The sequence below is a fragment of the Haliotis cracherodii genome, unplaced genomic scaffold (assembly GCF_022045235.1).
Source record: "Haliotis cracherodii isolate W230 unplaced genomic scaffold, xgHalCrac1.p SCAF_15, whole genome shotgun sequence".
In the NCBI taxonomy this organism is placed as follows: Eukaryota; Metazoa; Mollusca; class Gastropoda; order Lepetellida; family Haliotidae; genus Haliotis; species Haliotis cracherodii.
In genome coordinates, this window is record NW_027266270.1 from 32,889,819 (window position 1) to 32,904,216 (window position 14,398).

Genomic DNA, 14,398 nt, shown 5'->3' on the forward strand with positions numbered 1-14,398 from the left:
CTAATATTAGTAGTCCCCTCAAATTTGTTATAACCATAGTTTACTGTATTTCTATTCTGAAAAAACATATCAATTTTATACACACATTTCACAATTTTATCTTGAGTCAGTCAGTTTTATCTCATGTTTAAGGTATCCTGAGGGCTAGTAGAAGTTCAGGCTTTTTAGGGGAAATCCCTACATAGTATCACTATTCGGTCAACTAAAGGAAGAGAAGAGGCCAATCAACTTATGCATCAACTTGAGCATCTATGGATGCACTGATGACGACCTTCTTGCATAAATTACTTTCCGACATTCTATGATATGAAAACAAAACAATGAGACAGACTAACCCCACACTCAGCAATATTTCAGCTATATGACGGGTGGTCTGTAAATAATCGAGTTTGGACTAGACAATCCATTGATTCAGACATCATGAGCATCGATGCACGCAATTGGAATAGGATTACATCCATCAACCATGTCAGCGAGCCTGACCACCCAATCCAGTTAGTCGCCCCTTATGACAAGCATAGGTTGCTGAAGACCTATTCTACCCCGGATCTTCATGGTATTGCAAACTGATACACCCGTTGACCATCTCATATCTGCAGTATAATGGCTTTGACTTTCCATTAGTCAACCTTCCCTTTATGTCAAGCAATATTTCAGCAGCTTTTCATGTTTACATTTCACATCTTTTGAGGTACAATCGAGCAGGCTCTTTGTATAAAGTGAGCGAGTGAGTTGGGTTTAACGCCGCTTTTAACAGTATTCCAGTTATATCACGGCGTGTCAGCTTAATGTGGGAGTAAAGTCCCAAGTGATGCAGGTCTTAGACGTTCACCACTTCGGTGAGACCAACGAGCACGGGTATGGTGCTGACAAACTTAGAAACATAATTGGGGCAATCTCATTAAAATCAGATCTTAGTTCTCGCTTCCGCTAAACAAAGATCTGAGGACATCCCATTACGGGTCACGTCAGACCGACCTTGCGCGAACTTTGACCGACCGATAGAAGGACTGACAAGAAGTCGACATTAGCCAATCAGAAGGCAGCTTTACAGCACTAATTTCTAATTGGCCACTACGCTTCGAAACATAGTTTGACAAATTCTCAATTACAAAATTGAACAAAAGAACATTCTGGAATGGCTAATAGATGGTCTACATTGTATGGATTCAGTCGCTACGTAACTATCGTTCGGAATACCCTGTGTTGAAGTTTTCAAGGTTGCATATCAGAATTCACATTCCGAATGTCACTTTCATGATCTGGTAAGCGACGCTCTGATTGGCCGGATGAAAGGTTGTTCTGACGTGACCCCTAATGGGATGTCTTCAGATCTTTGTTTAGCGATGGCGAGAACTAAGATTAGATTTTAAAGAGATTGATAATTGGGGTGAACCACACTCATAGGTTTCTGGCGTGCCCAAGGGACGCAACTCTGCACAGCGAATTGCTAATCAGGATGGATATTTTCTTTTTCAGCTGAAACTTCTTTGCAATAGAGCATGGTGCATAATTTGGGGGTGTTTAGGGGGGAAGCCATGAAATCTTAACAAATTTGAAGTCACTGAAATTTGCGGACCCGCGGCTTATAAAAACATTTACAGAAAATCTACTGAAAATTATGTTACAGGGTCAGGCAAGTAGACTGAAATGTTTAGGGCACAGACATTCCACCTTCCCTTATATTGTAAACTATGCACTTGACATCGATTAATCCCATCTTAAACGGTCATTCCAAAACTCTTGTAAACTATCTAATTCACTCACGTCTTGACAGATTTTCGCGGACAGCTGGAAGCGATGTTCATCCGTCATATGTTCTAGCATGAACAGATACAGCTTTAGGCGCTTGCTGGGAGACAGAAACATTGAAACATGACAGAAACAAAACAAAACAAAAAGTGACTCCAACATATTTACAAGTTCAAAACTCTTTTAACAGTATTCCAGTTATATCACGGCGTGTCAGTTTTAATGTGGGAGGAAAGCCAGAAGTGATGCAGGTCTCAGATGTTTACCACATCGGTGAAACCCATGAGCATGGGTATGGTGCTGACAAACCTAGAAACATAATCGGCGAACTGGGATTCAAACCCACAACCCTAGGTTTCTGGCGTGCCCAAGGGACGCAACTCTGCACATCGAATCACGGCGCCTTAGACGACTGAGCCACCCGTGTCCCCCAAAGACCAAATAGACTGGACCCAATGAAGTAAAAAAGTCCAAAGAACCCAAAGAAAACTGTAATACCCAATGTTTCAAAATCATTATCTGGAGTTCTGACCTATTCAGCACATGGAGGATAGCAACATCTAAATGACAGTGAGAGACATCTTCCCGAGGCAAGGGAGTTAACTGACTACAAAAATCCAGTTTCCACCCTTGTCAAACTTGGCTGGAATTATGGAGTTATATTTTGGCTGGACTAATGAGTCTATGCATAGTCTAAACAAAATCATGTAACGAAATCAACATTCGGTACGTAAACTGCAGGATTTGCAAAGCATATGTACCGTCAACTTGGCAGATGTTTTCCCAATCTTTTCATGCTTTTAATCAAGAAGGAGAGACTGATCTAGCAAGCAATATCACACGAAGTGACCACCTACTGACCAGTCAGTTTCTCCAGTTAATACATAATCTGCACATCGCTTTAAACATGTTAAGGTAAATCAGCACTTTTTGGATTAAATTGGTTAAATATTCAAACAATATATATTCAAAGGATAGAATTAATGCTAACCAGACTGCACCACAAAGGAGAAAATATTTCTTATCTTCTTTGTGAATGTTTATGCTGATAAAAAATGTTTCTCAAACTATCACTGGGAGTCTTGAAGTGGGTGCCCAAACGTCTGTCAGTAAGACTTGCTTGTGCTCAGTCTTGTGCCTTGTACTTGCAGCGACAGAGGTAAAAGGTATCATTAGTTGAAAGCATTACCAAACAACTTACTCAGCATTCTGTTTGCCACTGAGAGAAAACATCTGCTTCTCCCGGTCCGACTGGGTGAACTTGTTGTACACTGTAACATGGCACATCGTCACTCACAAGGGTTTATCCAACGTCAGCATGTTTTCACGTCTAATTAAATATGTTAGTTAAGTATTTATCTGTTATATGGAAAACCGTGTCCAAAATCTTGCCAACGTCAATGAAACTAACACGTATCAATAGTTGCAAGGCAATTATACAGCCCTTCCAAGCTGCTGTTTCGGCAACAATCCGTAACACACTCAAGACAGTATGGACTGACATGTACATGTTTGGGCTTAGTAGGAGGAACTTACAAAGTTAACAGAGAATTTGGCAGTGGTCGAGAATTTGGCAGTGGAGTTTATTGGAGAAGGGCCCTTATACCACCATGTCAGAATGATGAGATCTCATTGGTCCATGTTATCTTGATAAAATACTATGTATCCCGCCTTGGAGGGAGATACATTTCTCAGCGGGAGAATAAATCCCATATACCGGTACCCCTCCACGAGCAAGATAGGCTGCATGAGGATTTCTGACAGGCAGAATAAATCCCTTATACCCCACTTGGAAACAAAATGCCTCTCATTTTTCCGAGTCAATGGAAGTCACGCGACATAGCACAAGTTAACCTCAGCTCAATCAAACAGCGGTTTTCTATCAATTTTGAATTTGTTTTAATTCTTTACAATGTCATATCAAAACATGTTGGTAAGACAAATTCGTTGCAGCAGGATCACTCAGGGTACATGGGGTTTTATGTGTCCCTTGCTAGGTGTTAACGGCTTGTGGCATAAGACACATCAAGGGAAGCATAAAAGCCCAAGTACCCCTCGTGATCCTGCTACAACTTATATATATATATATACAGCGAATCAAGTACTGGAATAACATGGGAGGGCAGAGATGGACACAAATTGCACACAGCTGAATCACCTGAGTGGGCCTGATAGGCGTTGAAGTGGAAGATGCACTCGACGAAGTGATGGAAGAACATGGCCGGCTGTCTCTGCAGGAGGAGATGGATCAGGCAGAACTCCGCTGTGGACAACACGACAATCTTGCACTCAACACAACACTCATTGCTAACAGCTTAGTAAAACGAATATATTCAAAAGATTTTAGCCACAACGTGTTTGAGGAGATAACCCAACTGAGTTTTCAATGAAGCGCAAAGTTACCTGTAGGTTTAAGACTGCTGCATTAAATTTTGAACCTAACGTGCAGTAGTTTGAGAGAGGGTTTTCGAACAAGCAATTTTCTTTGCAGTGTTGCAATCAGCAAAGTCATGGTGTAACACAGATTGTCAGCCTGATTGGATGACGTATTTTGCAATTTCGGATTCCTAAATTTAAAGGGTTTTTTCAATGTATAAGAGTAGTATTGGACAAAGTTCCAAAGCAATGAAGGTCGTAGCCTTTAACAACCTTGGCGAGTGAGTGAGTATGGTTTTATGCCGCTTTTAGCAATATTGCAGCAATATCACGGCGGTAGACACCAGAAATGTGCTTCAGACATTGTACCCATGTCGGGAATCGAACCCAAGTTTTCGGTATGACCAGCGAACGTTTTAACCACTAGGATACCCGACCGCCCCAACAACCTTGGAGAAACCCAAGAGCATGGGCATGGTGCTGACAACCAAGGATCATAATCAGAACAATTCTGGAGTTCAAACCAGTCATCAGCAGACCCTGCATGAACAAGGGGCATAACTTTGCACAAAACATTGTGGTATCATAGATGACTGGCCATGTGTGCCTGTCCATGCATTGCTAGCCAGATCCTGCTGCCTGCTTACCAAAGTCCCTGATGTGTGTGTTGGTGTCCAGGAGAGTGGTGATGAATCGATAGAACAACACACCCTTCCACTTCAGGAAGTCCTCCTGTAAACATATGACAGACTTACAAACAGAATCTCCCCAGGTGACAGCGCGCCAGACTTACAAACAAAATCTCACCAGGTGACAGCGCTCCAGACTTACAAGCAGAATCTCACCAGGTGACAGCGCTCCAGACTTACAAACAGAATCTCACCAGGTGACAGCGCTCCAGACTTACAAACAGAATCTCACCAGGTGACAGCGCTCCAGACTTACAAGCAGAATCTCCTCAGGTGACAGCGCTCCAGACTTACAAGCAGAATCTCACCAGGTGACAGCGCTCCAGACTTACAAGCAGAATCTCACCAGGTGACAGCGCTCCAGACTTACAAACAGAATCTCACCTGGTGACAGCGCTCCAGACTTACAAACAGAATCTCACCAGGTGACAGCGCTCCAGACTTACAAGCAGAATCTCACCAGGTGACAGCGCTCCAGACTTACAAGCAGAATCTCACCAGGTGACAGCACTCCAGACTTACAAACAGAATCTCACCAGGTGACAGCGCTCCAGACTTACAAGCAGAATCTCACCAGGTGACAGCGCTCCAGACTTACAAACAGAATCTCCTCAGGTGACAGCGCTCCAGACTTACAAACAGAATCTCACCAGGTGACAGCACTCCAGACTTACAAGCAGAATCTCACCAGGTGACAGCGCTCCAGACTTACAAACAGAATCTCACCAGGTGACAGCGCTCCAGACTTACAAACAGAATCTCACCAGGTGACAGCGCTCCAGACTTACAAGCAGAATCTCACCAGGTGACAGCGCTCCAGACTTACAAACAGAATCTCACCAGGTGACAGCACTCCAGACTTACAAGCAGAATCTCACCAGGTGACAGCGCTCCAGACTTACAAACAGAATCTCACCAGGTGACAGCGCTCCAGACTTACAAGCAGAATCTCACCAGGTGACAGCTCTCCAGACTTACAAACAGAATCTCACCAGGTGACAGAGTTGACCGGTGACCGGTGAGTTCCAGATTGTGTTTGAGTATTACATGTAATCATGAGAGAAAGAACTAATGGGTGTCAGTGTCTTTATTGTGAGGAACACAATGCTTCCATGTTTATATATGCTTATTCCTTCATCAGGTAATGATCAAATACTCCGAAATGTTGGGTTCCTCATTACAAACAAATTAACATCCATAAATTCTCTCTCTAACATGTATCACTTCTAAATGCCATTCAAAGACTTGTAACATGTAATCCTATCTGTCATTGGGTATTCGATACTTTCTTACTTTCATGGGTATGTTGTCCTGAATTTATTTCAATAGAAGTGAGATACTTTAGCCTCAGAGTTGAACACTGTTTCAGTGTATCGTCTTAGTGTACCGGTGCTTCGACTTCAGGTGGCCCTACCCCCAACACAATCAAACCCAACCACCAAACCATCCCCAAACCCATCCCCTTCCACCCTCAAACCCATCCACCCCCAAATTCATCCCAGTCCACCCCCAAACTCATCCCTGTCCACCACAAAACCACCCCACCCCACCCAAACCCATCCCCTTCCACCCCCAAACTCATCCCTGTCCACCACCAAACCACCCCACCCCAACCCAAACCCATCCCCATCCCCTTCCACCCCCACCATGTGCCCACACACCCTCACCCCCCCAAATAAGAAAGGCTGGTGCCCACCTGGAGGAGCCTGGTCATGAGTGTGAGGGTCTGCTTGCGGACGAGAGGTGACGGGTCCTTCAGACAGGAGGCAATGTTGGCCACATACCTGTCTACCAGGGTCGTGTACCTGCCAAAAATCAACCTGTATTATCATGGATTCCACGGCAACTGTCCTTCAGGAGAATTTGTCTGCTGGAAGACATCACAACTAGGGTGACAGGGCATTATGACAAGCACCTGCTTCTATCTTGATACAAATGTAACAAATAGTAACTTCATACTTGAAATTATCATGATTAAGATTATGATTATGATTATGATCATGATTATGACAAGCTCTAACCTGACACACAAGTCACACATGATGATGATGACGTTGTTCCGGATGTTGGGGTCATGTGATGTCTCTAACTCGCGGGCCAGAGCTGCGATACATTTCTTAGCAAGATTCTCGTTCTGGAGACAGAGTTTACCTGGAGAATAGACAGAAAACAAAATACATATCATCTGAGGGAAAAGATTTGATTGATTATTTGTTGTTTATTGCCGCTCTCAGCAATACACCAGCTATATGACGGCAGTCTCTAAATAATCAAGTCTGGACCAGACAATCCAGTGATTGACATGAGTATCGATCCACACAATTGGGATATGATGACATGCACCAACCAAGTCAGTGAGCCTGGCCACCCGATCCCATCAGTCGCCTCTTACGGCAAGCATGGGTTGCTGAAGAAGAAAAAGATCAGCAAGTCAAATGAAAAGAATTAACTGTTAGACAGAAGTATCACTGAATGATGTTCCATGTAGATCCAAAGTCTACAGATTGAATGAATCAGAAAAGAAAAGAACTGGCAATGATATTCTTGATCTTTAACAAAGAAATTCATTCATGGAGGAGAGAGATGGAGGAGAGAGATAGAGAGAGCAGCTAAGTTTGCAGATACTCACCAAGTGTGATGAAGGCGTGGGCTCGGATCTTGCCAGACATCTTGGAGTCGCGGAACTGAGAGAGAGGCTGTGAGAGCACGGTGCCCTGACTACTGGTTACCTCGCCCGAGGAGGGGAATGTCTGTGAACAGGGGATCTCCTGGGAGCCTGACTCGTCTGCATCAGGAGGAGAGGAAAACAGCGAGCGAGTGAGACAGTGAGTGGTGTCATGGTTCAAACAATACATGACACTCCTAATTGAAGACCTTTCCAAGTATCTTAAGCTGATGATCACACTTTGCAAGAATAAGGTGAGGTGAGGTGAAATGGGGTTTAAAGTCATGTCCATGATTATTGCACTTATATAGTGAGCAAGTCTGACCACCGGATGACTGGACCCATGAAGGTCTTCAGCAAGCCATACTTGTCAAAAAAGGCGCCTATGCTTTTCGTTAGAGGCAACTAACGAGATCGGGTGGTCAGGCTCGCTGACTTGGTTGATGCATGTCATTGTATCCCAATTGCGTGGATCGATTCGCATATTAATCACTGGATTGTCTGACCCAGATTTGATCATTTACAGATTGACGTGCAGCGTTAACAAACAAACAACTACAACATGCTAAGGCCACTGGCTTCTGGTGCTGGATTCCCCAGAGAGGTACCCAGTACATCAAAAGTTGTGTGTAAAACATATTAACAATACATTAAAATGCAAAAGGAAAACGTTTTGGCCTACAGATTTAGGTACTCCATGACTTAGGTAAATCAAGAAATTGTTATTGAAACATGTTATCGCATCATAACTAAAACTGCCGAGAATCAATACTCAATAATAATCCAGAAAGGTGTTTGCATTATATACAAAAACAGAATAGTCTCAGCACTACCATTTCCTGATTCCCTAAAACTCTCCCAATCGGAATCATGTATCAAAAAGGATTACTTCTTGTTTAGTGACGTTGACTCATCCATGAGCTGCCAAGACATCATGTACATCAAGTTTTGTCAAATTGCAATCATAACGGTTCAAGATTTGTGTTACATAAGCTCTTGGGGTGTCGACTGTGCACTGACTAAGCTTGACCTTCAACGTCATCTAATCACATGCAAAAACATTACTTCTGGCATCTACGGCTGTTACAAATGACAAATCTCCATACCACACCAACAATACTTCCTGAATGAAACTATTCACAAGTCTATTCATGATTGAATGACCTTCACACCAACCTTGACGTTTGTCACAAGCATTGACCTAAGGGCTGAGTGCAAACTGCAAAAAAACTTTGATATTTGATGAATTAATATGAATATGAAATTTCACGATATTTGAACCAGATTTCATTAATTGACTTCTAGTGACCTTGACCTTACATGGAGGTCACCCCAAAGTTGATACAATCGTGAAACCTTACAGGGGACTCCTTAATTGATAAGCTAATGTATGCTTCTTACCATCAATACAAGGGGCAGCTATGAGAGACTGCACCAGCATAAACACACGCTTGGGTGTCTTGGCCGGACACAGCTGCGCAATCTCTCCCAGCGTGAACAGGTAGCGAACTATCTGATCCTCTTCTTCACTGCCAACTGTGAACAGTGAGTATTTCCGTCATATTTTGACATTAATTTGAGATGAAACTTTCCTTATGCACATCCAACACAAATTGTGATTGGACATGAAAATATTATTATAAATAGGATTGCAACCTGTCATTGGTTGATGTTATAATTTCCTTTTCCTGATGGCGATGTTTACATATTGGAAGTACTTTATGTGTCCTTGGAGATATTTTCAATGACCATTGGTCAGGCATTGCACACGTTAAAATACATGTGAGCTCTGATTTGTACACAAATATCACCTAAATTATATTTTTGCTGTGATGTGCAGTTATATTATGTGAATCCTGTGATCGCGAGGCCAATATTAATCTCTGCCATGGGATGAAGCTTCTAGTAGCTGAATGCCGGGAAGACAACTCACTAGATGAAGCCTCTTCATTGAGGATGATGTGAGAGAGGTACTCATCACAGGCGTTCAGCAGGCAGCTGCACCAGCTCTCCCTCACTCGACGACTCGTGCTCTCATCCGACCCCGCCTCACACAGCTGGAACAGAGGAACACAAACCCCGTAATCCACAAAACCTACTCCTGGAATGTTTCCACAGACACACAAAAGGACACTTCTCCACACCAAGATTTGTTAATCCAAATGATATTTAGTCCAACAAGGCTGAAGTCAACTAGTGAATTACTGTAAATATGGAAATTAAGTCGTCTCCAAATTAATATGATTGCTGACCCTTAGCCTAAAATGCGACTCAATGTCAATGCGACTCCCCTTAATCCAATCAAACAGCAAATAGCACTGCTTATTAGTGCTGAGTAGAGCACTTCCATAAAAACACTAAACAGTGTTTTCTTAAAAACATCACACCGTTGATATGTTTTCTCGGTTGACTGGCATTAAAGAAGTTCAAAGGCAATAAAATGATTGAACTAACAGTTCACTGTTTGTTATACGGAGGTGTCAACAAGCTTGACACGAGTGGGTAGATCTCTTGACCCCAGCAGTGATAACTCACCAGATGCCCATTGTGTAATTCCTATTCTTTGAATGACATTGTTATATACTTGTTACAACTGCTGCTCAATAAACCGTGTTTGTGTTTATATTCAAGTTGGTATCTCTATCCAAAGTGTGCAGTGAGGCCGTCTTATTGTTGATAGTCATTTGGAGACTTAAATGTGAAGTTAATTAATGCGAGCAAAGACCGTTCAAATATTTTCGCATTTAATTCATGCTCGCGTTAATTTCAAGATTTGCAATATTAGGACCCTTAGGGTCAGCTGACCTGCAAACACATTCTTTTTAAAAATGCTAGACTGTCATTGAACAAGTTTTCAACTGGTATGCATGTTTTCGTCTCAGCTTTTGAATCTAAGTCGATTATCTGCATCCTAACACTGAAACAGCAAGACAACAAGACAGCATGTACCTTGGAGAGGGTGTTGATGATGACAGCCGTCAGCTGGGGGGAGGAATCAAATTTCTTCAGTCTGTCCTTCAGTTCATCTGGAAAAAGAGAAATTGCCAGTGATTCCATTCATTTGATTAGCTAACCAAGACCTTTTTCATGCGTATATTTCCATAAACCTCCATAGATATCGACATTTATACCTCCATAAACACAAAATAAATTCTTAATAAAAAATATTGGCATAAGTTGATTAAAGGACAGAAACAAAGACATATAAAAAATGAGAGGCAGTGGATATTTTCAGTGTAACACTGTGTGCTCCCTGGTTCTGAATTATTGTCTTATGGCAGAAATAACAATTTCATGTGAGATGCTTTCACATGCGACAAGTGGATTATCTTCACTGATTATGCCCCACTTCGTGTCTACACATCACGTCAATGAGCGCCACCTACCAGCAATATCAGTGCGTCTGTCTGCAGGGAGATGTTTGGCTACACATCCGATGACGGAGATGACTTGTGGCCAGGTACTGTTTTCATCTACAGGGGATGGAAGGTGAGGTGTTGATGAAACAAGCGGACACATGTTGATAATGTCACAGTTAGCAATATCATGGCTTCATCACCTTGATCACAGTAGCCTGTTCAGAATTTATTCTGTACTAACAACATTGGATGAAATAATTATAAAACCCCAAAAGACAGTCGGGCAGGTTACCCGTAAGTGTTGCCTGCCCATCTTCAGAGTTACCTGCCCAAATTCAGACATTATGAATATTAAATTGCTAAAAATACGAAACAAATCGCTTGGTTCAGTTGAAATATTGCTAACATTTACTTGAGAATCTACGAGGAATTATAAAAAAAGACTGAATATGTAACTTGGCTTAAGATTATATGACAGACAGCTGGCAGGTAAACGATAATTTCATGCAGCCTGACAGAAAAGTTATCAGCCACAGGCAGGCATGCAGGGAGTTATTTCGGACACCGTCTAACAAACCAGTTACTGACAGCATGAGGAAGAAGCTACACAAGTCATGATGACGTGCAGTTGGCCAAATCACCTTTAGTTGGTCTCATCTACACACACGGGAGACAAGAGACCTAATGTTCAACGGAAGCTTCATATCCAAGACCATATTACCGGAATATTATTACCCCATGAATAGATCCCTAGTAACCTATGCTGGCTGTAAGAGACTACATAAGTGAGTGAGTTTTGGTTTTACGCCGCTTTTAGCAATATACCAGCAATATCATGGCAGGGGACTTCAGAAATGGGCTTCACACATTGTACCCACGTCGGGAATCGAACCCGGGTCTTTGGCGTGACAAGCAAATGCTTTAACCACTAGGCTACCCGACCACCCCTGGGGACACCAGAAATGGGCTTCACTCATTGCACCCATGTCAGGAATCAAACCCGGGTACCCGACCACACCAAGAAACGACATAAAGGATTGGGAGGAGTGACTCAGTGACTTGGTTCATTGTGTGTCATTGAACCCCATTGAGTGTGGATCATTGTTCATCCAGATTTGAATCATTACAGGTCAGAGTCTGAAGGATGGAATATTGCTGAGTGAAGCGTTAACAAATAAACAACCAAAGACGATATCATACTGTTTCTCTTGTCAAACAGTTGACTTGTCTAGGCTAAAACCACCACACCACTTTGTATTATGGAAGGCAACCTACTGCTCATCTCTGCAGAGTGTTTGTCCCAGTACTTCAGCAGGAAGTCATTGTTCATCTTGGGGAAGGACGTAGCGATCTCAGCCAGAAGCAGCCACGCCCCCTGGGGAGTCACAACACATGTTTCTTTAAAAGCAGAAAAATTATTCCACATTTTCAAACAATCCTGAAAGTGCAACACATCAGTTTTAAATCACACACATTCAAGTACACACACGTCTTCTCATGTATTCACATTCACCCGCTAACCGCACAGGCCACGGACACCTAAACGAGCTGGTGGTAATGAAGGCAGGGAATCAACGCTAAAGGTGAAGTGACACCAATACACAGGATATTCAAAGTCCTTTTACACGCGCTTCATTGACTTTGCCCTCGCGAAAAACCGGGTCCTGCAGCAGGAATTGAAAATCCACATCCCAAAGAGGCCACCCTGACTGTTCCATGTGTGGTATTTTTTGGTTGGCTTATTTGACAGTTCCTGAAACTGAAAAACTACAAAGCAAACATGTTAATATGTCCCATTTTTAAGCTCGTTAAATTTGGCAAACATTGCTGGCAAATTTACAGTTGTCCTTTCCACCAAGGACGGACCCACCTTATCATTCTGTGTGTCCAGGTGTGTCTGCAGGTGGGTGACGATCGCGCCCTTCAGCTTCCCCTGCCGCGACCAGTGCTGACACGCCCTCTGCAGGTAGCGTCTGAGGAGGTACAGAAGCACTACAGAGACCTTGCAACATGCAGTACATTCACACAGATAGTTCCCCTTACAATCCACCACAAGTTAGGTTCAATGCCTCCTTGTACAGTATTTCACATTTATGGTCAAAATGATGCAGGCGTTCACCACCTTGTTGAAACCCAGGAGAACGGGCATGGTGCTGACAAACCAAGAAAAATATTTAGGGGTTACTGGGATTAGAACCCACCACCATAGGATCCTGGCAAGCCAAAGGGAGGTAACTCTTAGGTTTAAGCACAGAATTACTCATACTGAGTCATGATGTATATTTACTACATACTGAGTTATAATGTAGACTTTTTTTCTTTTGCTAGTTTGTTACTTAATGCTGCAATCAACAATATTCCAGCAACATCAGGACGGTCTGTCAGCTGACACTGGATCAGACAAACCAATGACTGATATCATAAGCAACCATACACACTGACAGGATATAAAGGCAGACAATCAACAAGGTCACCAACTTAACCACCAAACTGATTTAGTCTCCTCAGTCAGAGTAGGTTGCTCTAACCAGGAAACTCCACGGTGAAGACTTACTTCAAGTCTAGACTCTCATACTGGGTCATGATGCTCAGGAGACTCCACACCAGTTGGTGTCCTTCATCCTTGGATCTGAAATACAGAGGGCCCCTGGTTACCACTGGTTACCCATTTCTTGCTTTTGTACTCCATGCTTATGTCATAGTAGATTGGTGGTAGAGTGCTTCGGAGTAAGCACAAATGTTGAGAATGGACAGCGAAAAAGAATACACTGCTTCTCAAGGGACGCTCAATATTATGCATTATACCTACAGCGCATGAAGAGCAGTTGTGGGTGTCTGTCATTTCATCCAGTCCTTGTTTTAGCCCTTTAATGCTCAGCGTCAGGCAGGGTAACAACAAGTACCATTTTTAAACGCATTTTCAAGACAGAAAAGCAAGTGAGTGGGCACATTAGCACAAGTGTGTGATGACACTTAAATCCACAGAGAGGGCAAATACATGGATGGTTCTGTCACTAACTAAGAATGCTTGGCTACCTACCTGTTGTGTGGCGCCACATTATGCAGGACGATATCCTCCAGTGTCTCGATGCACTTGTCCTGGAGAGTTGTCTCCCTGTCCATTACAAGGGGGAGAACTCCATCCAACCAGGCCCTACAACAATTCAACATACAAGTAATACATGAAATTTGGGACCCTGGATCAGTGGCTAATTTGTACTGCTTGACTGGAACTTCTAGGACACATCATGTTATAGTGCAACTAGGTTTAATATTTTTCATGTAACATCTCTTATCATGCTTATTGAGAATTTTCGGAAATGTCCTTGAGCGATGTTTTGCGTCAGGTGGCTTTCTCTGATATGAGGTGAGGTGAAATGGGGTTTAACGTGCATGCACATGTGTCTGTGTGTGTGTGGCTGATTGTACTAGTCTGGATTAATGAGGACTTTTGAGAGCGAGCCCACTGAGATACCATGCTGCAGTTTAACATGACCACCCCCTTCAGACACAGTATAGCGACTCCAAGCCAACCAGTCCTTGTTTTACATCTAAAT

At 42.9% G+C, this 14,398-nt stretch overlaps 1 protein-coding gene across 1 annotated transcript in view; it reads right to left on the reverse strand.

The window, feature by feature from the left end:
* The window catches only part of LOC139462061 (condensin-2 complex subunit D3-L-like), a 49,707-nt gene that overhangs the window by 17,002 nt on the left and 18,307 nt on the right, over positions 1–14,398 (reverse strand). The window contains exons 19-33 of the mRNA XM_071243563.1: positions 13,882–13,995; positions 13,396–13,470; positions 12,712–12,814; positions 12,117–12,216; positions 10,869–10,955; positions 10,432–10,508; positions 9,416–9,539; positions 8,884–9,018; positions 7,447–7,602; positions 6,839–6,968; positions 6,514–6,622; positions 4,776–4,860; positions 3,911–4,015; positions 2,954–3,023; positions 1,768–1,852 (exon numbers count right to left, since the gene is read on the reverse strand). Coding sequence (XP_071099664.1) covers positions 1,768–1,852; positions 2,954–3,023; positions 3,911–4,015; positions 4,776–4,860; positions 6,514–6,622; positions 6,839–6,968; positions 7,447–7,602; positions 8,884–9,018; positions 9,416–9,539; positions 10,432–10,508; positions 10,869–10,955; positions 12,117–12,216; positions 12,712–12,814; positions 13,396–13,470; positions 13,882–13,995 — 1,555 coding nt within the window. The remainder of the gene's footprint in view (positions 1–1,767; positions 1,853–2,953; positions 3,024–3,910; positions 4,016–4,775; positions 4,861–6,513; positions 6,623–6,838; positions 6,969–7,446; positions 7,603–8,883; positions 9,019–9,415; positions 9,540–10,431; positions 10,509–10,868; positions 10,956–12,116; positions 12,217–12,711; positions 12,815–13,395; positions 13,471–13,881; positions 13,996–14,398) is intronic.